This window comes from Schistocerca serialis, chromosome 4 (assembly GCF_023864345.2).
Source record: "Schistocerca serialis cubense isolate TAMUIC-IGC-003099 chromosome 4, iqSchSeri2.2, whole genome shotgun sequence".
Taxonomy (NCBI): Eukaryota; Metazoa; Arthropoda; class Insecta; order Orthoptera; family Acrididae; genus Schistocerca; species Schistocerca serialis.
The window spans coordinates 59,435,393-59,463,209 of NC_064641.1; the positions used below are offsets into that span (position 1 = coordinate 59,435,393).

General features: G+C 38.5%; 1 protein-coding gene across 1 annotated transcript in view; it reads left to right on the plus strand.

Annotated features, from left to right (window-relative positions):
- Nucleotides 1-27,817, plus strand: part of LOC126473949 (WD repeat-containing protein 3) — a 122,660-nt gene that overhangs the window by 80,445 nt on the left and 14,398 nt on the right. The window contains exons 11-12 of the mRNA XM_050101311.1: nt 4,701-4,970; nt 18,613-18,858. Of these exons, the coding sequence (XP_049957268.1) occupies nt 4,701-4,970; nt 18,613-18,858 (516 nt within the window). The remainder of the gene's footprint in view (nt 1-4,700; nt 4,971-18,612; nt 18,859-27,817) is intronic.

Consider the following 27,817-nt stretch of genomic DNA (forward strand, 5'->3'; position numbering starts at 1 on the left):
AATACCCCTGAACACATTGGCTGCACTGATTTATCAAGTCCCTAAACCTTTCCTACTTATGGGAGATTTTAACGCCCATAACCTCTTGTGGGATGGCACCGTGCTTACTGACCGAGGCGGAGGTGTCGAAACTTTACTGTCTCAGGTCGACCTCTGCCTCCCAAATACTGGGGCCGCCACACATTTCAGTGTGGCTCATGGTAGTTATTCGGCTCTTGATTTATCAATTTGCAGTCCTGGTCTTCTCCCATCTATCCACTGGAGAGCACATGACGACCTGTGTGATAGTGACCAGTTCCCATCTTCCTGTCACTGCCCTGGCGTCAGGCCCACAGACGCCTGCCCAGATGGCCTTTAAACAAGACAGACTGGGAAACTTTCACCTCTGATGTCACCATTGAATCTCCCCCGCACGGGAACATCAATGTGATGGTTGAGCAGGTGACTACTACAATTGTTTCTGTGGCAGAAAACACGATCCCTCACTCTTTAGGGTACCCCCAGCGAAAGGCAGTCCCTTGGTGGCCGCCAAAAGTCGCTGAAGCAATTCTTGTTGACCTAGCTACATTGTAGGTTGCACAGAGTTTGTCAACTACATCAACTCCAGATTTGGTGTCATTATAGTGTAGAATAATTGCTGTTTTTTTCTCTAAACCTTCTGAAACCTCACTTGACGATACATGCATACTTGAAAGGAGGACTACAGTTTTCTCTTTTTTCGGGACATACGACACAAGGGTTTCATTCTTGCTGTAGCCAAATACGCTATCATATTGCTGTCTACTTTTTGGTGCTACGAAATTCGATGGCAGTTCCTTCTTGTTTTTTCTAATTGTGCCTACAAACGACAGTCTCCTTTTATGCAATTCTCTTACTAACTCCAAACTAGTGAACCAGTTATCTGCTGTAATGTTTCTACCCGTCCCATATATTGGTTCAGCAAGTCTCAGAACTACTTCTTTGGCGGAGTTGTTATTCTGAAAGGGTCCTTCTGGTTGTAATCCACAATATATTTGCATGTTGTAAGTATAATAAAGCTTGGCATCACATAGGCAGAAAATTTTGATGCCATATTTAGATGGTTTGGATGGTATGAACTGTCGAAATCCACACCGGCCTCGAAATGCTGGTAGCTGCTCATCAACTGTGACGTTCTGACCGAGGGAGTAATGTGTCTTGCAGTTATTCAAACACATGGTGAACATTTCCCTCATGGCTGCTAATTTGTCTGTCTTGCGCCGTTCTTGTCTTGTGGCTCCATCATCAAAACGAACACATCTTATTAGGAACAGGAAACGTTTTTCAGACATGGTCATTCTAAAAATATTCAGACCAAGATTATCTGCTGTCCAGAAGTCGTGAACATTCTGTCGCCCACCACGGAACACACCAGCAAGGTGTAACAAGCCAAGAAAGGCTTTTATTTCGATTGCGTCTGTGTCCTTGCAGTCACTCTCACGAGCAAAGTTTCCTTTTAGATCAGCTATACCCCTGTTAGCGTTGACCACAATTTGATCTAGGATATCATTACTGATGAATAAGCTCCAGCAGTCAATTTCAGTTACCATTTTCTTTGCGTCTCCAACTACCCCAGGCAGTTTGGTTAGTATATTATGAGGCTGTGTCTGTGTTGCTTTCCAAGGCACTTTCCTCCATTTAGTTCCATCCTTACCTAAAATTAAAAAAAATAAATACATTACACCATTATTAGATATTGTTATTATTACATCTGAAAGCATATTTATTGTCTTTTCTACTCACCAAAATAGTAATGTTCATCAGTTTCCTGCGCTTCATTATTTTCCTCTTCATCAAATTCATGATCTGTGTCTGAGTCTACAGATCATGTTTAGAGTATATCTTCGGTTTCTGAATCAGTTTCTGCAAGATCATCTTCATCTTCAATGGATACCTCGTCGTCGATGTACTTCTTCCAAATCCTTAGGATTTTCTAGATCATATTGTTTACTCATTTTGAAAGAGAGTACACATAGCTACAATGAAACATTGCTTCATTTAGAAGACAACAACGCAACTGCCGTATGCTGCAAACAATGCAACAGCTGCAGTCATTAGCAGCGACAAAGCGTTACCCGAGTAGGCGTGCTGTATCTGAGAGATACAGGCAGTACACGTTCCCACACCTGACTCATTTATGACCTTGTCAGTATCGGGATAAGACTGAAATTCCTGTGAAGCAATAAGAAAGGTATGACACAAGATGTCGTGGGCCAGCAAACCGTTACCACTGTTCATTGCGGTAATATTAGATAAAAAGTAGGTCATGTATCTCACAGATACATGCGGGACTGTCGGAGGGTTAATGCCTCATTTACAAAGTGGGAGCTGCTCAGTGCTCTTGCACATTGCCCCATCACAGCTCCTGGATGAGATCGGATCCACAGTCATATGCTTAAACATCTCTCATCTGACTACGAGTGACATCTCCTCGTTATCTTCAACCGGATCTGATATGATGGCGTCTATCCATCGCAGTGGTGGGAGAGCTCCATCATTCCAGCTGCTGGAACGTATGATGTGGGTTGGGTCCTGGAGTCACGTGGCCTACTGGCTCCATGTCAGGGTGGCTTCTGCCAGGGTCGCTCTACCACTGACATAATCTTGTGTCCCTCGAGTGTACCATCTGAACAACCTTTTCCAGACATCAATTTTTTTGATTTACGAAAAGTGTATGACACCACCTGACAACATCATATCCTTCTGTATTATACGAGTGGGGTCTCCGAGGCCCGCTCCCGATTTTTATCCAAAATTTCCTGTCACTTCGTACTTTCCATGTCCAAGTTGGTGCTCCCATAGTTCCTCCCATATCCAGGAGAATGGGTTTTCGCAGAGCTCTGTATTGAGTGTATCTCTGTTTTTAGTGACCATTAATGATCTGGCAGCAGCTGTAGGGCCATCTGTCTCACCTCCTCTGTATGCAGATGACTTCTGCATTTCGTACTGCTCCACTAGAGCTGGTGTTGCTGAGCAGCACCTTCAGGGAGCCATCCACAAGGCGCAGTCATGGACTCTAGCTCACGGTTTCCAGTTTCTGGCCGCAAAGTCGTGTGTTATGCACTTCTGTTGGCGTCTTACTGTTCATCCAGAACCAGAACTTTACCTTAATGACAATCCACTCACTGTATTGGAGACATATCGATTCTTAGGACTCATTTTCAGCACCCGATTGACTTGGCTTCCTCACCTTCGTCAGCTTAAGTGGAAGTGCTGGCAGCACCTCAATGCCATCCGCTTGGCCACACTTGGGTGACACACGGCTACCTCCTGCGCTGTGGTGACCCATCTCTGTGTCGGTGTAGCGTCCGTCTGACAGTGGCCCGTATCTTGGTGAGCTGTCCTGCTTTGGCTTCCCTGCAATGGACTCTTCAGTTACCGGGCTCGTTGCCATTAATTTTAGCTGACAATGCCTCATCAGCTAATTTAGTTTTACATTTTAAACGTGATGGTGGGTTTTAACATTCTATATAAGTTTTAGTTCATGTCCTTTGTTACTTGGTGTTCTCCACTCTAACGCTTTTAGGGTGGATGTTTTAATGTGCCGCAGAGTGGCTGGCTTTTCCTTTTTAATCTCGTGGTCAGCCAGCCACGATCACCTACTCTCTTGTTTTTACCCCTTCTACCTGTTTCTTGCTTCTCTCTGTGGTTTTCTTTTCCTGTTTTGTCCATAGTAGTGTTGGTCGTCCTTCTGTTGTTCTTCTGGTTCTTCCTTTCTCTTGTTATTGTGCTGTACATCTTTCTTTTCTTCTTTCCCTTTGTAATTATTTTACTTGGAATAAGGGACCGATGAGCTCACAGTTTTGTCCCTCCTCCCCCCCCCCTCCCCCCCTTTTAAACCAACCAACCAAAACGAAATTTTCCTGTCCCTTTATACAGCTGAATTACATTCAGAGAGCTTTTATGTCATTTGTTATGTCAGTCTTGGGGGAAAACCTACACTAAATTTCGTAATCTAAATCTGACCATTGTTGCTTGATCACTTTGTTCTGGCAAAGTAAACACTGAATTATTTACGTTCCACCAGGACTTTCCATTATCATAATTTTAAATTGTGTATTTTAGTTCTCAGTGTTTCGATATATGACATCAGTCATAATGTTACATGAGCAAAACAGGAATTAATGTAGTATGGGTCTCAGTTGAACACTTTAGAATGGTGTTGAAGTGTACGAGTAATGCATTGCCATCTCTTTCCTTACAGCTACATTCACAGCAAAAAATTATAAATTGAAAATTAATCTTCAGACAAGTGTGAGTACTGCAGTCATATTTGATTGAATTACAGTAAGAGTGAGCCTGAATAATCATAGATCACCTTTCACGTAACAATTACCAAGCAAGAGGTTAGCATACCAGATGTCATTTAGGAGGAACAGGGTTGAAATCCTTGTCCAGCCATTCACATTTAGATTTGTCATGTTTTATCTAAGTCAGTGAAGGGGATTGACATGATGACCACAAGGCTGATTTCATTCCCCATTCTTATCCTTATCCAGTTCAAAAATTTTGAGTTGCGCCTCATACGGAAAAACTGGTTACGTAATTGCAACCATATTTGTGTGTATTTTCTAAGAAAATGTATTGTGTTAATTGTGCTGTTACTGCTTTAATATAATTGTAGGTCAAATGTACAGTTACATGTGTGATATCATTTATAAAAATATTTACTTTTGTTTCAGTTCTTTGTTTCTCTTTATGGTCACAAACTGCCTGTGCTTTGCATGGACATTTCATATGACTCAACAATTATTGCAACTGGAAGTGCAGATCGCAATGTGAAAATCTGGGGATTGGACTTTGGGGACTGCCACCGTTCATTGTTTGCACATGATGATTCAGTAACAGGCCTAATGTTTGTGCCCAAAACTCATTACTTTTTTACATGTGGAAAAGATGGAAGAGTGAAATATTGGGATGCTGATTCATTTTGCAAGATTGCCACATTGCAGGTAATTTGCTGTATTCTTTCTTTATTTAAATCACTGTAAACCACTCGAGTTCACTGTCAAAGTTCGTGAGTCCTAGTTTATTGTGCCCACATACAATAGTCCTCACCTGGGGCACCATATGTGACAATCACCTGCTTTATTTCATTGTTGATTGTCCTCAGTGTCGACATACAGCGTTGTGATATTGGCTGAAAAATGGGGGGGGAGGGGGGGGGGGGGGTTAAGTTCAACACTTTAAATGATATAGCCGACAGGTGCACAGTTGCATTTCACAGTTCTTTATTTTCACTGTTCACAACACCCCAGTAATACACAGTTATATGGCCAGTACACTATTGTTTAACTTTCGATAAGCCTCATTAATAGTTTGCAGGCAAACATCCACATACTGCTACAGTAGTTTACTGTCAAACATCTACGAGCAGTAACAACCTAACCACACAGTACACAGTCTTTTAAATAAATTTAACAGACACTGCCATTGTTTTCACACAGCCTATTTTTGTTACACTTATTTCATGGTTAAGTTAATGCATTGTTGTTGTTCTAACCAACACAGGTTTCTTGTCTGAAATTTGGCCGTGGACTGACAGTCTCGAGCGCAGAAATTGGGCCTTAATATATCCTCACAATAATAGGTACTGAAACTTCATATTGTCCAATGTTTAAGTTACATAAATTACAATTAAAACATCACTGATTAAATTAAATGAATACATCGAAAAATCCATTCTTTTTAACAGTTTCTTCTACTGCAAGGGTTAGGTCGAATTATTTGTTTAGATGATGAAATTATCAGATATGATTATGAAAACAATACTTTTGAAAAAACTGTTAATTACTTTGGAATTAAGAGCTGGCTTTGCTAACATGTTTTCGAATAGAGCCAAATACATCCTTTAAGAATACTATTAGTTGGTCCTCCAAATGTTTATAATTAGTACAGAATTTATATTTGTTTGTAAGTCAACAATAGAATTTAAGTTATGAAGCAGTTACTGATTTCACCCCATAACAAAAGATATTAACTACGAATAGTCAAAATTTTAGAAAATCATTTACATACATAAAACTAAGCACAAAATTAGATCTGGTACTATATTCTTTAAAACTGAGGCCCAACCTTTCTCTTGTAGCAAAATGCAGACTATACTCACATATGTTAATGGTAATTAGTCAGAAATGAACAAACAAATTTAAGGAGGCAGATTACAAAACAAGAGAGGAAGTAAAAATATCCCAGCTTGCTTTGTCACCCCCCCCCCCCCCCTTCCTCCCGTTGGATTGACCAGATAGATATTGCAAATAGCTAATTGGGCTATTCGGTGACCACAAGTGACGCCAGAAATTGGGTTTAACAATCTACACACACAAAAAATTAATACATACGAAATCTTATCAAAACTACAGTACATATGTTTTTCTCAAATTTATTCTTATATGAACTGGCCATATGAAAATCCCCATACAAAATATTTACACACAGTGTATTGTACAATGTCACAAAATAGCCACAAGTTATACTTTTAATAAAAATTAGGCGTCTTCATTATAAGTGATGTCCTTCTTGGACAAACAAAGATTACATTCTAAGATACATATCACTTTATACAAATGCTGTCTTGCTGAAAAAAATAAATCCTTGTGGGTTGCAAAAAGTTAAATTATACTGCGTGTTGCAGTTCACTTTTTAAACAGAAAATTTCACTTGCTCAATGCTTAGTATTTTTCTCAAGCACTTTTTCACTTTTAATGAACTTGTACACATTCTCTCACCAAGTTGTCCACACCTTCAACCGATCCAAGTGGCAATTAGTAAGGAAATGCACTGCTATCAGTTCCCTTGGAAGTGGTTCTCCTCCACCACAGTGCACGAAAAAAATTAGACAAAGTACCCTACTTTAGTACACTTCCTTTTTCCCTAACTTAAGTCTAAAAAAAAGTTTGACACAAAAATGATAGTCATTACTTCATAAATAGATACATTACATAGCTATCATAACATCGCAATAATTAGCACTAAAATTGACTGTAGTATGAAAGATGTGGACTAGTAAAATTTTAAAATCAAGTGCACATTACACTACAAAGCATTACTCTAAGTCATAACTCTGTAACTGGTTAAACTTGAAAGATTTGGGTTTCTTTTCCGTTTTCAAAATAGCATAAACTTAATATGTGCAGTAGCATAGATTTACTAATCATTACGTTATGAAAAAAGAATAGAGTCATCATCACGTAACTTAATTATTATTCAAATAAAAATTAAGGGATGGAAGTTGTACCATCATTGCCCCACTTCTCTACTCAACTATGAACACTACTCTCATTCAACCAGAAAATTAAATCCTCACAAAATCACACCTAATACTTGACCAATCAGAAATATTCACATCAGTCTAGCACCACAGTTATCAGTTAATCAGCAAACTTATTGTTCTTCGCTCCAGTATTACCACTTTAAGCACATAATTCATCAGAACACAAATAGATGTTTTTAGGTAACGTATAGCTCCAATGATGCACCTCACTAAATTTTTGCTCTTTTTGTTAAATTCTCATTCCCAGCTGCAGTGTCATGAATTGCACAATGTAAACAGTACCCAATGTTGCCTAGTTCAAAAATTTGACCACCAATATAGTTACACCACATTTCTTTGTATACAGTTATCTTTTTCATTCATCATGTCTGTCAGCTCAATTATTTTACTTAACTTTCTTACCTCATAAGCTAGTGCAGTGCATTCTCAACAAATATCTCTGCTGCAGAGACAGGCTCCCTAGCCATTAAGACCCTAACATTACTCATTGTTTTATTATTTCATTATTGTTTCATTATCTAATAAATAAGCACCTTCTGTGCTTATCCAATGCAAACTTGACTCTACTGAAAAACACTCCACAGAAACAGATCCTTTTGCTAAGGCAAACTTAACTGTCATTAGTGATCAGACAAAATCATCACTTAGAAAAACTATTATTTCACTGTATTCTGTCAAATTGCTTGAGATTCTAGCCTGAAGGGCGATATATATACGAAGCTTGCTTACTCTTTCCACACACATTACTCCAGGCAACTATGTTTAAAGTTGTAATTCCTTAATGTTAGAAAAGGCTGTATCATGACACACCTCTATGGGTAGATAGTTGTCTCCATATACTGATTGCACTGAACACAAACACTTTTGTTATACTACAATTAATATTAATATCTCTTATCTAAGATGGTTTTTACTACATATTGCCTCTGCTGCTACACCAATGTGCTGATTACTTCAGATGTTAATTACAGTTTTTAGATAATCTGCACCTTCTCCCCCCATACATGCTGACACGTTTCGTTTTCTGATTACCTTGACTCTTTGACAGAAATTCTTTAACCATGGCACCAATTTTCTTTCTTCCATCCTCTTATGATTCCATTACTTATAACTAAGACAATATAATATAAATAGATAACTCTGGAGAAACCTTTTCTAAAATATTCCTATACTAAAGTATCCTGCCATACAAAATCATATGAAAGTCAAAGACAAAATGTTTGTGATTCACTTATAAACTACAAATAGGATAGCAGAAGAGTTTGACCACCACAGGAAACACAAAAAATGAGACAGACAGCTGGGGTAAGCATTATCAACACATAATGAATCCAACACAGAGTGTTGAACCCCCTACTTGCTAATTGCACAAGGGATTAGTCCAAAATATTACATCAATGTTGAGATTTTTTGTCACCAACAAATTGCACTCCAACAGCTGTCCTACCCTCTCCACAGTTAACAGTACCTCTCGCTTCGCACTCTTTGATAGCTTACCAGTAGCACCAATAATTTTTATTCCAGAAACATGCATCACTACTATACCCTCTGTGTTCTTAATAGATTCAAAAAATGGCTGTGAAATGCCATTCAAATCACTATATCCAGTATACACTTAACATGGATACCTTGTACCCTTGCTGTTATTACAGAGTGCCCCACTTCCTTTTTACTTACCATGTGATCTTCATACAAAAAATCCTCATTAATTTTTCCCTAGAAAAACTATCAGTCTGCTTACCAAAATAATTATCACACACAGTCAAATGACATAGCATGGTTCTCTACCTAATTACCACTTTCAAACTTTGAAGTCTTCATTAGGCCTAAAATTGTTCCCCTTCATTCTTTTTTTACTTAACACATTGCCATCATTATCCATTACAAATTCAGGTACCTCATCCCCATCACTACTGGATTCATCACTGCTATCATTATTACCACTGCTGTCAGAATCAGACTCACTGTCTACTTCTCTATGCTTTAGATTTTGTACCTCGTCCATCTTTTTCTCTATTTCAGCCAATTTTGAATCTACATTTTTATTTAATTTTACCACTTTTTCCTCTACCACTACTGCACACTTGGTTTTTACCTCTGTTTCAAAATCATTTGTAATCTGATTGATTTGGTTCTCAAGTTCAACCCTGTTTTCAGCACAAAATTTCGTGGCAACTTTGACTTCATCTTTACATTGTTTTTCGGAAGCCTCCACCCTCCTCCTATAGTCATCACAAAGCTTCTCTCTCTCTGCTACGGATTTACTACTCATTAATGGTAATTTCTCATTAGTATTCTACTCTACTCTCTTTATCTTTTCATCATAATCTTTAAATGCTGCCTCAACCTTCTTTTTTAATTCTAGAGCTAACTTCCTTAATTTCCTTTTTAATTTCTTTCTTCAGTTTATCTTTTAAGTTAGTCGTGTCAGTTTTAATACTATTAATGTCTTCTTTTGTACACATACCACTCAAACTACTCATAATGTGCATTAACATTGCTTCCACTTTTCCGTCTGCCACAAACTTTTGCCCTTACTGACTTTCGCTACTAGATTCCTCATCCTTAACCTTAACGATCTCGCCCACTTCATTCCTGTTTTCGTCCATTTCGTTCACATCACCATGCAATGTAGATGATGCTTTTATCATACATTCATGTCTGATTTATAAACACTGTCATCTACAGAACCAGTCGCCTGTTGTCCCTTCACCCTGACGTGTTCATTAACACCACTTATGTCACTTAATATAAAATGGCTTTTGCTATGAATCACCTTACGCCACTTATGTCACTTAATATAAAACAGCTTTTGCTATGAATCACCTTATCTTTATTCACTCTTCTTCTGCTGGTGCTGTTGCTGTTGCTTTGGTTGTCATCTTGATTCGTCATCTGCGAATCTGTTGCAAGTTGTAATTCTCGCGGCGAGGCATTCTGTTTATCTCCAGTCGGCTGTGCCCACCTGCGGCTGATTGGCTGCTCCTGTACTCAATGACTGCTCCCATAGAACCCACTCGCTGATTGGCTGCTGTCATACTGTGGCCATGCAATCCCAGTGCTGACTGGCTGTAACATCTCCTCCATTTATATCACTGTGAACTGCTCGAGTTCACTGTCAAAGTTCGTGAGTCCTAGGTTATTGTGTCCACATACAGTAGTCCTCACCCGGGGCACCATATGTGACATTCAACTGCTTTATTTCATCGTTGATTGTCCTCAGTGTCAACGTACTGTGTTGTATACTAGCTGAAAAATGGGGGTGAAGTTCAACACAGACTACTTTAAATGATGTCACCGACAGGTGCATAGTTGCGTTTCACAGTTCTTTACTTTCACTGTTCGCAACCCCCAGTAGTACGCAGTTATATGGGCAGTGCACTATTGTTTAACTTTCAATATGCCTCACTAATAGTTTGCAGGCAAACATCCACATACTGCTACAATAGTTTGCTGTTGAACGTCTATGAGCAGTAACAACCTAATCACACAGTTCACAGTCTGTCAAATAAATTTAACAGACACTTCCTATTTTTGTTACACTTATTTCATGGTTAAGTTGATGCATTGTTGTTGTTCTAACCAACACAGGTTTGAAACTTCCTGGCAGATTAAAACTGTGTGCCGGACCGAGACTCGAACTTGGGCCTTTGCCTTTCGCGGGCAAGTGCTTTACCAACTGAGCTAACCAAGCACGACTCACGCCCCGTCCTCACAGCTTTACTTCTACCAGTATCTCGTCTCATACCTTCCAAACTTTACAGAAGCTCTCCTGCGAACCCTGCATGTTGGTCTGGATGGCAAGAGGACTTGTGTATGATAATATTGACGGTTGTTGGCTTTCTGAAAATTTGAAATTTATGCTTTTAATTTTTATTTAAGATTGTTAAATCAATGTTCTACTGTGAACTGAATTTTGTGGTGTAATTTATAGAGTTCTTTGGCTAGATTTTCTGTTTCTTCTGCCATCCCATTAAACAGAATGTGAGTGTCATCAACATAGTGTTTGTAGTATAGCAGCTTATCTTTTAGTTGGGTTTGGGATCTAAAAAATTCCTTCAGTACTTTCAAGACTTACTAGTTCAAAATGAGTAACCACTTGCAGTGGCCTGGTGTAATGTTAAGCTCTCTCTATACAGCTTAAGCGTTTTCGTGGACTTACTTATTGAAGAATTCTGGTTCTGCTTTCTTGCAGCGCTGATGTCTTCTGCTAGCACCGGACGCTTCTCCGATGATTTCACTGCTAGGAAGGGGAAATTTTAACTCTCTTGCTCTCTCTCTCTTCTTCTTTAAAAAATATGCTACTCTTGGAATATCATTCAATGCACCAGAACATATTTATTTCCACTTTGTACAAAAAAACAACTAAACTTTATGACGTAAGCCCACAGATTACCGGGCACCCAGACTCAGTTAATTACACATTTTTGAATACAATTAATCCATAAGCTTTTATCGTGGCTGACTATCCATGTCCAATTCACATACTCTCAACAGCAGTTCAACGTCTACTAAACAGTCACTATCTCGGGTCGCTCCATTTGTTTTTCAACAATAACAAAGCTACATTACTCTTTGCAGCCGGCCACGGAGCTTCCGGGCCGTATTTAATTATTCTTGGCAGGTCGTGCTGAACACTTGCCAGCACCGACGAATTATCTCCCTTCCAGTTTCACCTGCACCAGCAATAAATGGGTGCAGTATCCTATGCTCATCCTTACGCCCTGCTTTAAAATAACGCGTGTTCGAAACGGCTGGAACACAAGTGTCTCCAGACTTTCATAAAATTCTGGGGCCACTTCACACTCAACCAGCCATACACTGCAACCCCCCTCCTTCCCCAACCCCCCCGCCCTCATCTCTCTCCTTACAACCTGACTACACTGGTGTCAATGTAAATATCCTACCACAGAATAAAACCTTTACTATATATCTAAATGATAATGCCTTCTACTGTTAATATAAATCAGTACTTTTATACATATTACTTCTAGCTGAAACAAACAGAATCTGTCTTTACTAATATTCCAGATCACATTAATGTAAGAACAGAAACAAGTCAGTAGTTCACTTGAACTTATGTTCTTGGTTTTTATAAATTGTATGGTCATACAAACATCTTTAGTCCATTATAAATACTGTAAATTTTGTACATATTACCTTTAGTTAAAATAAACACAAATTACTCTTACTAATATTCCAGTTCATGTTAATGTAAGAATAGAAATAAGTCAACACTTCATTTATAGGTTTGTTATAATTTCAAATTTAAACATAAAGGTCATGGGTTCATACAAACAGCTGTATCTCATTGCAAATACTATAAATGTAAAACTTTGAACATAGCTGCTAAGGTTCAGTGTCCGTGTCAGAATTAAATTAGAACAAATAAGCCCTCGGTCACAAATATTAAGTTAAAATTGACCAGGTTTTGACGCTACTATGTGCGTCATCTTCAGAATTAAACTAACTGTTCTAAAACATAATAGGTATATAAAACATTAATAAACTAAAGTGTGTACTGACTGGAGAGAGATGCAGTACTTACAAGTCACATTCTAAAAGAATCTAAGCCGGAAAGGCGACGTCATGAAAAGTTGTAAATAAAATAAGATGGCGAGCCGCTAAGGGCTGCTCATACCTGAGTGAACATGGGTTGCTGTTTTAGAACAGTTAGTTTAATTCTGAAGACAACGCTCATAGTAGTGTTGAAACCTGGTCAATTTTGACTTAATATTTGTGACCGAGGGCTTATTTGTTCTAATATACTATAAATGTGTATAATTTTATTCCTGGAAATTCATTTTAATGAGAACCTTGATTAAAATATTTGCTCATAAACTAACTGTATTATACGTTAATATACGAATAGCAATAAGACATCAGATCGCTTGAAGTTTATTCTTGTAGTAATTCATTCATTTATTTATTTTATTTTGTGCGCTCATGTTATCGCCAGTCTGACTAAAATATTTGCTCTTATAATGACTCCAATACATGTAAACAAGAATAAATTACATCTCTGAGTAAAGTAGGCCATATTTTTCTGTCAGATCTTTGTTACAAGCAGCAGTTATAAAGCACATTCTGGATGCTGGCATAGTTTCGCTGTCACAGTGTAAATGAGTATAGGTTGTGTAAAAGTATGTGAAGTGATATACCAACTGGTCATAAATATGAGAGACAGATGCACATTAATGAAAAAAGCCATCTATACTGTCACAATAAGTAAAAAACTAAATTTACATCCATATCGACAGATAAACAATAGTCATGGCGATACATTAAAGCATGTTCCATCTTCTTATCACAGAGACAGCAGCCAGAATTATGCTGGAAATAATGATGTAACTTCCAGAAATCATCTGAAGATGAACCTGAAAAGGTTTGAAAACCAGTTCATGGAATAATAAATAATTATTCAGTAAAGAATAAGAGGACATCGTTATCAGGAGGAAGAAAACTGGCATTCTACGGATCGGAGCCCAGAATGTCAGATACCCTTAATCGGGCACATAGGTTAGAAAATTTAAAAAGGGAAATGGATAGGTTAAAGTTAGATATAGCGGGAAGTAGTGAAGTTTGGTGGTAGGAGGAGCAAGACTTTTGATCAGGTGAATACAGGGTTATAAGTACATAATCAAATAGGGGTAATGCAGGAGTAGGTTTAATAATGAATAAAAAAAAATAGGAGTGCAGGTAAGCTACTACAAACAGCATAGTGAATGCATTATAGCAGCCAAGCTAGATACGAAGTCCACGCCTACCACAGTAGTACAAGTTTATATGCCAACTAGCTCTGCAGATGATGAAGAAATTGATGAAATGTATGATGAGATAAAAGAAATTATTCAGGTATTGAAGGGAGACGAAAATTTAATAGTCATGGGTGACTGGAATTCGAGAGTAGGAAAAGGGAGAGAAGGAAACATAGTAGGTGAATATGGATTGGGAGTAAGAAATGAAGGAGGAAGCCGGATAGCTAACACTTGGTTCAAGAATCATAAAAGAAGGTTTTATACATGGAAGAAGCCTGGAGATACTAGAAGGTATCAGATAGAATATATAATGGTAAGACAGAGATTTAGTAACCAGGTTTTAAATTGTAAGACATTTCCAGGGGCAGATGTGGACTCTGACCACCCTCTATTGGTTATCAACTGTAGATTAAAACTGAAGAAACTGCAAAAAGGTGGGAATTTAAGGAGGTGGGACCTGGATAAACTGACAGAACATGAGGTTGTAGAAAGTTTCAGGGAGAGCATTAGGGAATGATTGACAAGAATGAGGCAAAGAAATGCAGTAGAACAAGAATGGATAGCTTTGAGAGATGAAATAGTGAAGGCAGCAAAGGATCAAGTAGGTAAAAAGACGAGGGCTAGTAGAAACCTTGGTTAACAGAAGAGATATTGAATTTAATTGATGAAAGAAGAAAATACAAAAATGCAGTAAATGAAGAAGCGAAAAAGGAATATAAATGTCTCAAAAATGAGATTGACAGGAAGTGCAAAATGGCTAAGCAGGTATGGCTAGAGGACAAATGTAAGGATGAAGAGGCATATATGACTAGGGGTAAGATAGATACTGCCTACAGGAAAATTAAAGAGACCTTTGGAGAAAAGGTGCATGAATATCAAGAGCTCAGATGGAAAACCAGTTCTAAGCAAAGCAGGGAAAGCAGAAAGGTGGAAGGAGTATACTGAGTGTCTATACAAGAGCAATGTTCTTGAGGATAATATTATAGAAATGGAAGAGGATGTAGATGAAGATGAAATGGGAGATACTATACTGCGTGAAGAGTTTGACAGAGCACTGAAAGACCTGAGCCAAAACAAGGCACCGGGAGTAGACAACATTCCATTGGAACTACTGATGGCCTTGGGAGAGCCAGTCCGGACCAAACCTTACCATTTGGTGAGCAAGATGTATGAGCCAGGCGAAATACCCTCAGACTTCAAGAAGAACATAATAATTCCAATCCCAAAGAAAGCAAGTGTTGACAGATGTGAAAATTACTGAACTATCAATTTAATAAGTCACAGCTGCAAAACACTAATGCAAATTCTTTACAGACGAATGGGAAAACTGGTAGAAGCCGACCTCGGGGTGAATGAGTTTGGATTCCGTAGAAATGTTGGAACACGTGAGGCAATACTGACCCTACGACTTATCTTAGAAAATAGATTAAGGAAAGGCAAACCTACGTTTCTAGCATTTGTAGACTTAGAGAAAGCTTTTGACAGTGTTGACTGGAAATCTCTCTTTCAAATTCTGAAGGTGGCAAGGGTAAAATACAGGGAGCGAAAGGCTATTTACAATTTGTACATAAACCAGAGGGCAGTTATAAAGAGTCGAGGGGCATGCAAGGGAAGCAGCGGTAGGCAAGGGATTGACACAAGGTTGTAGCCTCTCCCCGATGTTATTCAATCTGTATATTGAGCAAGCAGTAAAGGAAACAAAAGAAAAATTCGGCGTAGGTATTAAAATCCATGGAGAAGAAATAAGAACTCTGAGGTTCGCCGATGACATTTTAATTCTGTTGGAGGCAGCAAAGGACCTGGAAGAGCAGCTGAACGGAGTGGACAGTGTCTTGGAAGGAGGATATAAGATGAACATCAACAAAAGCAAAACGAGGATAATGGAATGTAGTCGAATTAAGTCGGGTGATGTTGAGGGAATTAGATTAGGAAATGAGACACTTAAGGTAGTAAAGGAGTTTTGCTATTTGGGTAGCAAAATAACTGCTGATGGTCGAAGTAGTGAGGATATAAAATGTAGACGCAGCGGCAAGGAAAGTGTTTCTGAAGAAGAGAAATTTGTTAACATCGAGTATAGATTTGAGTCTCAGGAAGTCGTTTCTGAAAGTATTTGCATGGAGTATAGCCATGTATGGAAGTGAAACATGGACGATAAATAGTTTGGACAAGAAGAGAATAGAAGCTCTCAAAATGTGGTGCTTCAAAAGAATGCTGAAGATTAGATGGGTAGATCACATAACTAATGAGGAGGTATTGAATAAAATTGGGCAGAAGAGGAGTTTGTGACACAACTTGGCTAGAAGAAGAATCGGTTGGTAGGACATGTCCTGAGGCATCGAGTGATCACCAATTTAGTATTGGAGGGCAGCGTGGAGGGTAAAAATCGAAGAGGGAGACCAAGAGATGAATACACTAAGCAGATTCAGAAGGATGTAGGCTGCAGTAGGTACTGGGAGATGATGAAGCTTGCAGAGGATAGAGTAGCATGGAGAGCTGCATCAAACCAGTCTCGGGACTGAACACCACAACAACAACACCTGACAGTTAGTGCTGTTTACGTGAAGCAGTCCGAAGAAAACGACTAGAATCGTCACAAAACTAGTTGCAGAAGTTGCATCACTTTAATGCTGCTGCTCACACCTTAATGCTTGTTCATGAATTTTTGGAAAAAACCATAACTGGTAAGTTGTCTTAGACACCATATTCACCGGAAGCGGCCCCTTGCATCTTCTTTCTATTCCTGAGGCTGAAGAGAATAATGAAAGGATGTCGTTTTGTTGCCATTGATGAGATACGAGATCTATTAAAAAAATTGCAGAATGTTCATAATTTGGCACCTGTGGCGTGTTGGAGGGAAATTTGGTTTTCATCCGTGCACACAACTGTGTTTAATGTGTAATTGCCGGAAGTTTCATTGTTGTATGTCTGTTAGTTATTGTTTAGTGCTGTATTGAGTAGAACGTTGTGTTCACAGTTTGCAAATTTCAAGATGGGAGAGTTAGGGGAGCAACACATCTGCACCAAATTTGATATGAAGCTCAAGAAAACCATTAGACAGACACACCAAATGATGTAGGAAGCCTACGCTGACGAGTGCTTAAATCATACTCTGTGTTACGAATGGTTCACACAGTTTAAAAATGACTGGATGGAAATTAAAGATTACCCTTGTTCAGGATGCCCTTCAATGTCTACTGACGACACTCATGTTAGGAATGTCAACAAAATTGTGCATGCCAATCGAAGACTGATTGCCCAAGAGATTGCAGAAGAATGTAACATTTCAGTTGGATCATGTCATGAAATTCTGATGCAGCGTCTTGGAATGCACCATGTTGCTGCCAAGTTCATCCCACGGATCATGAGTCATGTGTGACTATTGCACAAAAAAATGAAATTACTGTGCTGCCTCATCCTCTGTACTCACCAGACCTAGGCTCTGCAGACTTTTTTTTTTATTTCCAAAGTTGATAACCTTATTGAAAGGTTGAAAATTTGCAATGGTAGACAAGATCAAAGAAACTTCTCAGACAGCGCTTCACGCAATCCAGCAAGAGGCGTACCAAGACTGCATCCAGAAGTGGAAATGGCATTGGGAGCAGTATGTTTGTTGTAGAGGAGAGTATTTGTTAGACCATGCACAATAAATAAAAGGTAAGTGCAGAAAAATTTTGTGGTCAGAGTTCCAGAATTTTTTGAAAAGACATCCTAAAAACAGAATCACTGAATGAGTTTAACATCATAATGAAAAATGAATTCCAGAACAGCTTCCAAGTTTGGGAAAAGTGCTGCTGCAGATATATCTGAGGGATATTTCTTTGAAGAGGACAGAGTTGGTGTTGATGAATAAATAAAAATAAAAACAAAAATTCACATTAATTTTTGGACACACCTCATATTGCATATCTTGTGTGTGTCATATGTGCCAACTTATGTCATAGATTTAGTTGTTGTGATAAATCGTGGAAAATATGTATTTCTTGTTTTATGTAGATAACTGGACTTTCTTGTATTTTACCAACAGAAGTCACCTACTAATCAGTGTCCCTATAGATTAGATTTACCCTGTTGTCTAATCTTGCACAGTGGTGACTTTCTGCTGAGGAACAAATCATTTAACGTTGTGAGGACAAATCATTTAGCTTTATGAATTTTTGTGTGCCCCAATTCATATGGGGGCTTAGTTTTGATATTTTGCTTCTAGTATTTGAAGTGGTTTGCATCAGAGTGACATTTTCATGTCATCACTTTATTTTATATTTCGACATTTATGCCGCATGTGATTACAGTTTCATTCAGTATATAAAAATATTAATTTTTAAATTTTCATGTCCAGAATTGTATGCTGTTGGTGAATTGTTCATTTACAAAGCATGTGTATTTGGGGAAAGCATCTGACACTGAAAGTATATTTGACACAAAAATTATTTATTTGACTACTACAATTTTGCATGACATGTTGAGAAAACTTGTGTAAAATCCAGCGAGCAATTTTAAGGACTATATAAAGATGCTGTATGTTTTCATGTATGCAACTGTACCTGTGATTTACTTTTCAAACAGGCTCATCATGGAGAGGCTTGGGCATTGAGTGTGAGTGCAAATGGACAGTGGGTTGTGAGTGCAGGATCAGATAGAGTCTTGCGTTTGTTTGAAAAAACTGCCGAACCTCTTGTTTTAGAAGATGAGCAAGAACAGGAACGAGAACAAGAAGACAGCAACAACCTTGTAACTGGTGAGGATACTGTTGTGCCTGGCCACATTGCACCTAATCTCCCATCCAAGAAGACAGTTGGCAGTGAGCAGGCTGTAAGTTATTAGATATAGATTTCTGCATGGTGTACTGTAGCAACATCTTATTCTGTGTTTATTTTTATTAAGTGAATTGCAATTTAAAAATGTGGTCACTTCCAGTCCTATATTGTTGCTATAGACATAATGTTCACTTACAGAGATTACAAATTTTCAAAAGAAACTGCTTAATGTATCAACACTTAGCACAATTTCCACTTACCGGGAAGTCTTTGGACTTTTCTTTGTGTGTTAATTGTGACACGAGTTGCATAATCTCTGTTACAATAGGTTTTACGTTCTGTATAGAGTCCGACATTGAAAAAGAGTGTAGAATAGTATCCACAACAATAGAAATAACAACAGTTTAAATCTGTTTGAATACTGAAGAGATTGATAAGACATAATTATACACATAAATTTAGAGTGCAGCAGCAATTTACATTGCAGAAGAGACATAGAATCAAGGGATTTAAAAAAATGTGATGAGGTGGTGGAATATAAAGAATTTAGAGAGAAAGAAAAGTGAAGATACAACAGAAGTTACGGCATTTAGATGTAAATGTTCTTCAACAGGATGTGAGGAACTGTAAGATTAAGAAGGCACCAGGATGTGGCTCAGTATATCCAGAGCTGGTGAAGTTTGGGCCACCGAAATTGTCGGAGATGCTAAGGAGGCTGTTCGAAAGATTATTGAATGGAGATGATGCTCCATTAGAGTGAAAACAAAAGCCTGATGTGTAAGAAAGGATCATGTAATGACCTAAATAATTATCAGAAATTGGCTTGGATCCCTTTCTTTGACAGGCTGTACTCGAAGGTACTGAAAGACCTGGTAGAGAACGAAACAATTCGCAAGCAGCAAGAAGAACAAGAATAATTTCATGCAGGAAAGTCAGTAATTGAGGACATCTTCACAATGAAACTAATAAGTGAGAAATGCACAAATATTGGACTGGATATGCATGTTGCCTTGATTGACCTAGACATAGCATATTGTAGTATGCACACCAACAAACTGTGGGAAAACTTGAAAGAGAGAAAGTTAGCTCAAAGATTACTAAAAGCTGTCATGAAAGTATCTGAAATTAACACAGCAAGAGTAAGGATAGAAATAGTTCGACAGGAGACTTCGAGGTGAATAAGGATCTGCAGCAAGGATATGGGCTGTCACCAACCCTTTTTAATCTGTATCTAGGAGCAATTGTGCAGACTTAGCATAGGAAATGCCAGGTTCAGCAGTGACAGTAGAGGACACCAAGATACTTAGCGTATATTTTGCAGGTGGCCAGATGCACTAGCAGAAGTTGAAGATGATCTGAGTGATATGATAAGAAAGCTTAAAGAGGAATACAATAATGCTGGTCTGATAATAAAATTGAAGAAGTGTGAGTTCCTAACCAGGAATGGAAAAAGTAAATAATTTAGAGATTGATGGAGAAGTAATTGTAGGTGTGGAAAAGACAAAATCACTTGGGGTGTTATTTAATAAACAGGGCACAAGTAATGATGAAATCTCTGATACTATTAATAAAGGACAAGCTGTAACAAGGGCTATGAACTCTGTTCTGTGGAACAAAAATGTAAGAAGAACAAGAAAGGAGAGACTGTATTAGGCTATAGTCCAGAGTGTAGTTTTGTAAAAAAGGCTGCTTGCCACTCAGCCCTGGATCTATGATATTTCCAAACCGGGGCAAAAACTTGATACTGGTGTCCACCCTCCTCTTCGAGCGTTTGAGATAGAACATCAAAAATTTTAAAAAAGAATAGATTTTTCAAAAAGATGTTCATTTTGTAGCACACACAGAATTCTTCTATCGCACATCACTGTATTTCGCTCTGTGGAATTCAAAATTGTATATTTTGTAATGGAAGCTATTGAACATATATTCAGGACAGTGGAAATTAAGAGATCCTATGGTGCCTCTCCTGCTCCCTACACTCTTCAGAAAATTTACATTTTTTTCCTCCCCATTAGCTAATAACTTTCTCTTTTGTGTGAGGTAAAATTGAATATAGGAAACAAAAACTAAGTAAGGCAAGAGACAAGCAAGACAGTACACATTTCTTCAGTCCTTATCTCTCAGCATTTTTGTCTCTCTAATCTTGCTACAACTTTACAAGGTGTGCTTTCCTTTCTGCAAAAGAACCTATTATCTCATCAAAGTTTGTCAGATGTTTTGCTACATGAAATATCAAAATGTCATTGTGTAATACTGAAAAAGCTATTAAAGTGAACATTACCCAAGACTGATGTGATTTCTTGATTTCATTATGTTTATGTTGTCACTGTCTCCTAGATAAAACAAAACAGTCCTTTCTAATGTTGCGAAACAGGCCTTTCTGTTTTGGTGCAAATAGTCATTTTTATCTACCTCATTTACATAAATAACATCACAGAATATGATTCACGAAGTACCAATATGAAATGCCTATTAGGCCTACTACAAGCAAAAAGTTTTATGTTAGGAAATGTTTTCACATTTCATTCATGTACTCCAGTTTCTCAAGCATGAGATCAAAAAGTGGTAGTAGTAGTAGTAGCATGAAATTTTTGTATAAATTTGCAATCATTATATTCTTCCATATAATTTGTGTGATGTCCCTATTTCTTCTCCTTCCTTGTTCTAACAAACAATCTTGTCATCACTAATTCTGTAACTATTCCTGCCATTGTCAAAACTTATTCTCTGGGATAACTTCACTAACTTTCCAGAATCACCAGCTTAGTTATGCTGCGTTTATTCTCCAGTTAGGTGTTATTACATGCTCATACAACATGTTTTCTGTGCTATTCCAAGAATAGAACTTATGCAACTGCCAACTGGGGACTGTACAACTGACCCTTAGTAGTGTAGTAATCTGGCAAAAATTTTCTGTCAAAATGTCTTTTTCGTGGGTACACTGAGAAGATAAATGTAATGTTTTTTACCTGTTATTCTTGTTAGTAATATTTCGACTCTGGTAGCCTGAATCTATGCTAATAATTATAACAACACTTATCATTCACACACCCAGACAACCACATAAACAAACAGCGATTAACATTCACCCGTTCCGGTTTATTCGGCTCAGCTCATATAGCCCCTTCCCCTGTTGTCTTTGGGGAAAATTTTTTATTTCTAGACATGACGAGGATTCCTCTGTCAGAGATATCACGTACACTATGCAGGAATTCAAAAATTAACTTATGATTCATTCAGAAATCAACTTAGAAAGAGATCAGAAATGTTCAAAAACCAAGAGAGATGCATTTCAGAATCATGTGAACAATAGATAGGCCAATGAACATTGGATACTAGGCGCATTGTGAAACAAGGTTTTTTCCTTTAAGAATATGAAATTGGCACCTGGAGCAGGTACCTTGGATTGCCACCCTCACCCTCTCTCCCTCCACCCTCCCATCCCCAGATATGAGCCTGTTGCCACTGAGAAGGATTACTTAAGATGAACCTCAAGCTGTACTCTGATGGATAGGATAAGAAATGACATAATCCGGCAAAGGATGATGTGATTTGGTCATGTGAATAGGATGAATGATGGAAACTGGATACCAAATAGGGTATTATGATGGATACCTTTCCAGTGGAAGAAAACGGGTTGGCCACGACACAACTGGGAGAATGATTTTGGAAAAGGCAATGGTAGCAAGCAATATGAACATTGAGGAAAGTCAACACAGAAGAAGATGGCAGTAAGGGGGCTGTAGATAATCCCCAAGAAAAAGAAGAAAAGTAATACAATTTGTGTGACTGAGAAAGGAAATGAAAAATGCTTGAAGGAGAAATGGTAGATTGCTACTTACTGTAAAGAAGACATGTTAAGTTGCAGACAGGCACTTCTAAAATACACTTTCATAAAGCTTCCAGCTGTAGCCTTTATCAGCAGAAGAGAGAGACACACACCATTCACACACACGCACAAGCTCACCTCATGCATACATAACTGCCAACTCCAGGAGCTCAGGCTGGGCCGAGCTGCCAGAATTGGTGGTCATGTATGCATAATGTGTGCTTACTTGTGTGTATGAGTGGTGTGTGTTTCTCTTTTGCTGATGAAGGTTGAGGCCGTAAGCTTTATGTAAGTGTCTTTTAATTGCCTGTCTCAACTTAACGTGTCTTCCATACTGTATGTAGCTATCTATAGTTTCCTACATTGTGGATATTCCTACCTGGAGTTTCCATTGTTTGAAGAAAAAATGGGGCATCCCTTCATTGTCAACCAAAGAGAGATAGTCATTAAGTTAATTTCAAGAGAAGAAGCAACAAAAGCCCGTATTTCAGTTTTTTATTAAATGCAATGCGTTGCCAGACCTTGTGGACAAACATATCTTACCTGGTGAGTTTTAGTAGAGATTAAAATTTTGTACAGATGAGTGTGGTTTTGAGAGTGTAAGAATAGAATATTCAGTCACGGACTACACTATAAGTACGGTCTAAATCCTCTCATGCAAGTGTCAGTGAATAGCAATATTTTCACCAAAATAATGTCTCATTTTTATAACCCATCGGAAATAACGAATATCATAATGAGATATCAGTAACATCATTGGGAGAACATGAAAATAACTAATTAACTTCAAAACATTATAAATGAAAACTTGCAAAAAACCCAGTATTAGTAAAGTGTCAGTTGTAAAACTACACTCGTGCTCATAAATTAAGGATAATTGCAGAATGTGGTGCCACACAACGTGGCACTACACAAAACTGGCGCTAATAGCATAGGCACGTAGGGAACACATACAACACAGATCTGTAAGTCCACGGTATTGGTGATAAGTTGAGAAAACCGTCCCGAAACACATGTGCTACAAAACGCCACTGTTCACTGAACATGTACCCGACATCAATATGGGATATGATCACTATGCACATGTACACAGGCCATACAACGGGTTGGCATAGTCTGGATCAGGTGGTCAAGCAGCTGCTGGGGTATAGCCTCTCATTCTTGCACCAGTGCCTGTTGAAACTCCTGAAGTTTTCCTAGGGATTTGAAGACATGCAGCGATACGTCGACCAAGAGCATCCCAGACGTGCTCGATGGGGTTTAGGTCTGGGGAACAGGCAGGCCACTCCATTTGCCTGATATCTTCTGTTTCAAGGTACTTTTCCCCGATGGCAGCTCGGTGGGGCCATGTGTTATCATCCATCAGGAGGAAGGTGGGACCCACTGCACCCGTGAAAAGAAGACATACTGGTGCAAAATGGTGATCCGATACACCTGACCTGTTACAGTTCCTCTGTCAAAGACATGCAGGGGTGTATGTGCACCAATCATAATCCCATCCCACACCATCAAACCACGACCTCCGTACAGGTCCTTTTCAAGGACATTAAGGTGTTGGTATCTGGTTCCTGATTCACGCCAGATGAAAACCCGGCGAGAATCACTGTTCAGGCTACACCTGGACTTATCCGTGAACATAACCTGGACCACTGTTCCAATGACCATGTACTTGTGTTCTTGACAGTAGGCTTTACGGGCTCTCCCGTGACCAGGGGTCAGTGGAATGCACCTTGCAGGTCTCTGGGGAATAAACTACGTCTGTTCAGTTGTCTGTAGACTGTGTGCCTGAAGACAACTGTTCCAGTGGCTGCGGTAAGGTCCAAGCAAGGCTACCTGCAGTACTCCATGGCTGTCTGTAGGCACTGATGGTGAGATATTGGTCTTCTTGTGGTGTTGTACAGTGTGGGTTGCCATAATCTTGAGATCACACTTTGTGTCACACGGAGGGCCCGTGCTACGACCTGCTGTATTTGACCAGCCTCCTGTCGCCCTAGTATTCTACCCCTCATAACGTCATCAATATGTGTTCTTTGAGCCATTTTCAACACACAGTCACCATTAGCACGTCTGAAAATGTATGCACACTTACTCGCTGCACCGTACTCTGACATGCACCAACACACCTCTGTGCCTGTGGACTGCTGCCAGTGCCACCATGCGACAATCGCAGGTCAAATGCACTGCATGGTCATACCTCGAGGTGATTTAAACCCACAAACCACCCACCAGAGCGTTGTTTCAGTGTGTATCATCACTATCCTTAATTTATGAGCATAAGTGTATTTTATCTGCCAATTGTCAGGTGATGTGAGCGTGTGTTCCACATTATTATTTCACTGCCAGAGTCAGGGAATAACTCCTGCAGGAATGTATTCAGACAGGAAAAAACTCCGCTTTGGTGACATGAACAAAAACCCGGGAAATTTTTAGAATTACGGAAATTTTTCAGTGTTTTAGTTTTCTGTTAAAATTTTTGTTATTTTGACTGGTGAGATCTGATACCCTAACTAAGAATATTACTGTTTCCAGCTACTGCAGAATAATACTGCAGCAGTGAAACATAAACAAGGAAAAAAAAATTAAATAAAAAATAATAAAACTTAGTTGCAAAGGAAATGCACCATTTACAACAAGAAAACACACAGCACACACAAGCATCTGCCAAGAGCAAAATCTGTCAAAGGCTTTAGGATGAAGACTATGTAATACTTCATAACAACAAACTGCTTCCAATGAGCACATCATCACAACTGTTTCAGTAGGTTCATTTGAGTAGTTGCCAGCGGGCACATGCTCATGTGCAGTTGAGTCGTGTAAGAGCAATACCTTCTTCTGCTTCTGGCTACTTGAAGTGTGGCTGTTAACTGTATTGGCAGTAGCAACAAGCAGCCAGATGCTACCCAGAATAATTTTTCTTTCACATCCAAGCTGACAGATTCATGCATGCACTGAGTTGTAGGGGGTTGCGAGGGTAGTCTCCACAAGCGCCTTGTTTACATTTCATGAGTTTACTTTATCCTCTTTGTTTACAGCTCTCATGTCTCTGGATATACGAATTGCAGTTTAAGCCAAATTATGCATTTTAATATGGTTTACAAAATTCCAATGCTCTTGGCGTATTCTCTGATGTCCTGTTTCTTTTATGACATAATGTAAGGTCTCTTAATGCTTTATATGTACAAACATATGGGCTTCCTACATCATCATAGTTGTGCACACACAATAAGGCCTGCTTTCTGGTTCTCTCTAGCAACTGCTGAAATGAACCCGAGTCTAGCAGCTCGCCGCAAAATATTGTGAATAGTGGTTTGAAAAGCATTATTTTCAAATTGGAATTTCTTTTACACAAGCTGAATTATATTACGGATGAGAATGTTCAATGTAGTTCTTAAATCAATGAGCATTTGACTCTCATTTTAAAACTTAACACTTTGAGGACCAGCCACTTAGAAGAATTTTGAGCTCAAAAGACTAGACATTTATGTCATTATTTAAAATTTTATTGGCACATTTGTGTGATGTATCTTAAAGTGTAACATAGGCAATAAAGACCAGTATTATATGTGAAACCTTAACTCCTCTTGTAGCCTATTAATCTTTGAGACTAGCATTATACATGAAAGATTAGCTTTTCTTGTAGCTACACTATGTACATTAATTTAAATCACTAATCTTTCCTGTTTGTGCATTCACATTACGTAACAGTGATGTTGGTATTGGCTGACTACATCATGTGTCTATGCTCTGAATATCTGCTGTCATTGCCTGTTGAGATCACGTGACATGAGCCACGATTGGTTTACAAAAGCACATCACAATCTCAATTTCAATGCTTCAGAAACTAACATGCTGTGTTTGGTGGAATTTGAATTTATACCTTCATAATGTGAAAATATGCAGTGTACATCTTGGTTTACATGAAAGAGCTTTCCAATTTTTATTTTTTAATTTTTTATTTTTGTGTGTGTGTGTCTGGGGGGGGGGGGGGGTGAGAAAGGGGGCTGTTTTTTAAAGTATCAGGAAGTTCTATGCCGATGTATAAAGCCTTAACCATTCAAAGGATTGATAAGTGGAAGTATCTGGGAATATTTTTTTTCTTGTTCATGTGTACACCCTTTTTGTGATGCACCATGCACTACAGATTCTTCTCATTCCATTGGAGCACTCGCCAAAGAGTTTAAAAAAAAAATTATTTTGCCTATCCTTGAAATTTATACTTTCCAGTAACAGGAAAGAAAAGAATAATATATACCCTACAAGTTAAAGGAAACCATTCGTGCCTGATGATAATGTGTATAAGCTTGGAAACCACTTGGATATAATAGTTTTCTGTCAGACAGTTATGCAGTTTTAGTATGAATAATAATTTTCTGTCAGACAGTAATGGCTGTTTTAGTATTGGCTCTTACATTCAGAAACTGTTAGGAAGGGTTTTGGGTATTTTGCATGTTACTGGGAGGGTGGTGATCAATTTTTTTGTGCAGTGATCTTATTTCCGTTCCTAGTTGTCAGCAACAGCAATTTCTCTTCTTTCTAATAACTATCGTCGCAAGGCTTCCATGCCCCACAGATGTGTGACATGTAAATATTGCAAAACAGTGCCTCAAAAAAGATGTACTTATATTTTCCCTATATTTTACATACTGATGAAGAAATACTTCAGTGATCACGTAGTACAATTTCAACTTTCAGTAATACCAGAACTTTCTCTGCTACACTTCTGTTTGCTCATTCCTTGCCGTGGAGTCAAATCTGTAGTGCATTAACAGTGTGCTTTCGGGTGTTCAGATGAATTATTGAGTCCATTTTTATGCAAAGTGTTTCAGTGACTGACCAAGTGCGTTTCATAAGATGACTGGAGCAGTCAAAATATTGTGTGTAAAAATGAAATCAACAATTCGATTGAACACTCGAAAGCACACCATTAATCAGTTGTGCTGAGGAAACCTGCGACATCTACAAGACGTTTCAGCTTCCACCTCTTGACATTCTCATCAGGTGTCTTATTATCTTAAATACATACTTTTTTTCTTTTACTTTTTCTCTTAAATACATACTTTTTTCTCTTAGTTTTTCTGTCCCAATTAATTAATGTCATGGCTCCTGAAGGAAAGTTCCATTATTTTGCTGAATGGATGGGTGTGTGTCTTGCAAGGTTTGAGTAACAGCAGTCACATATCTTCAT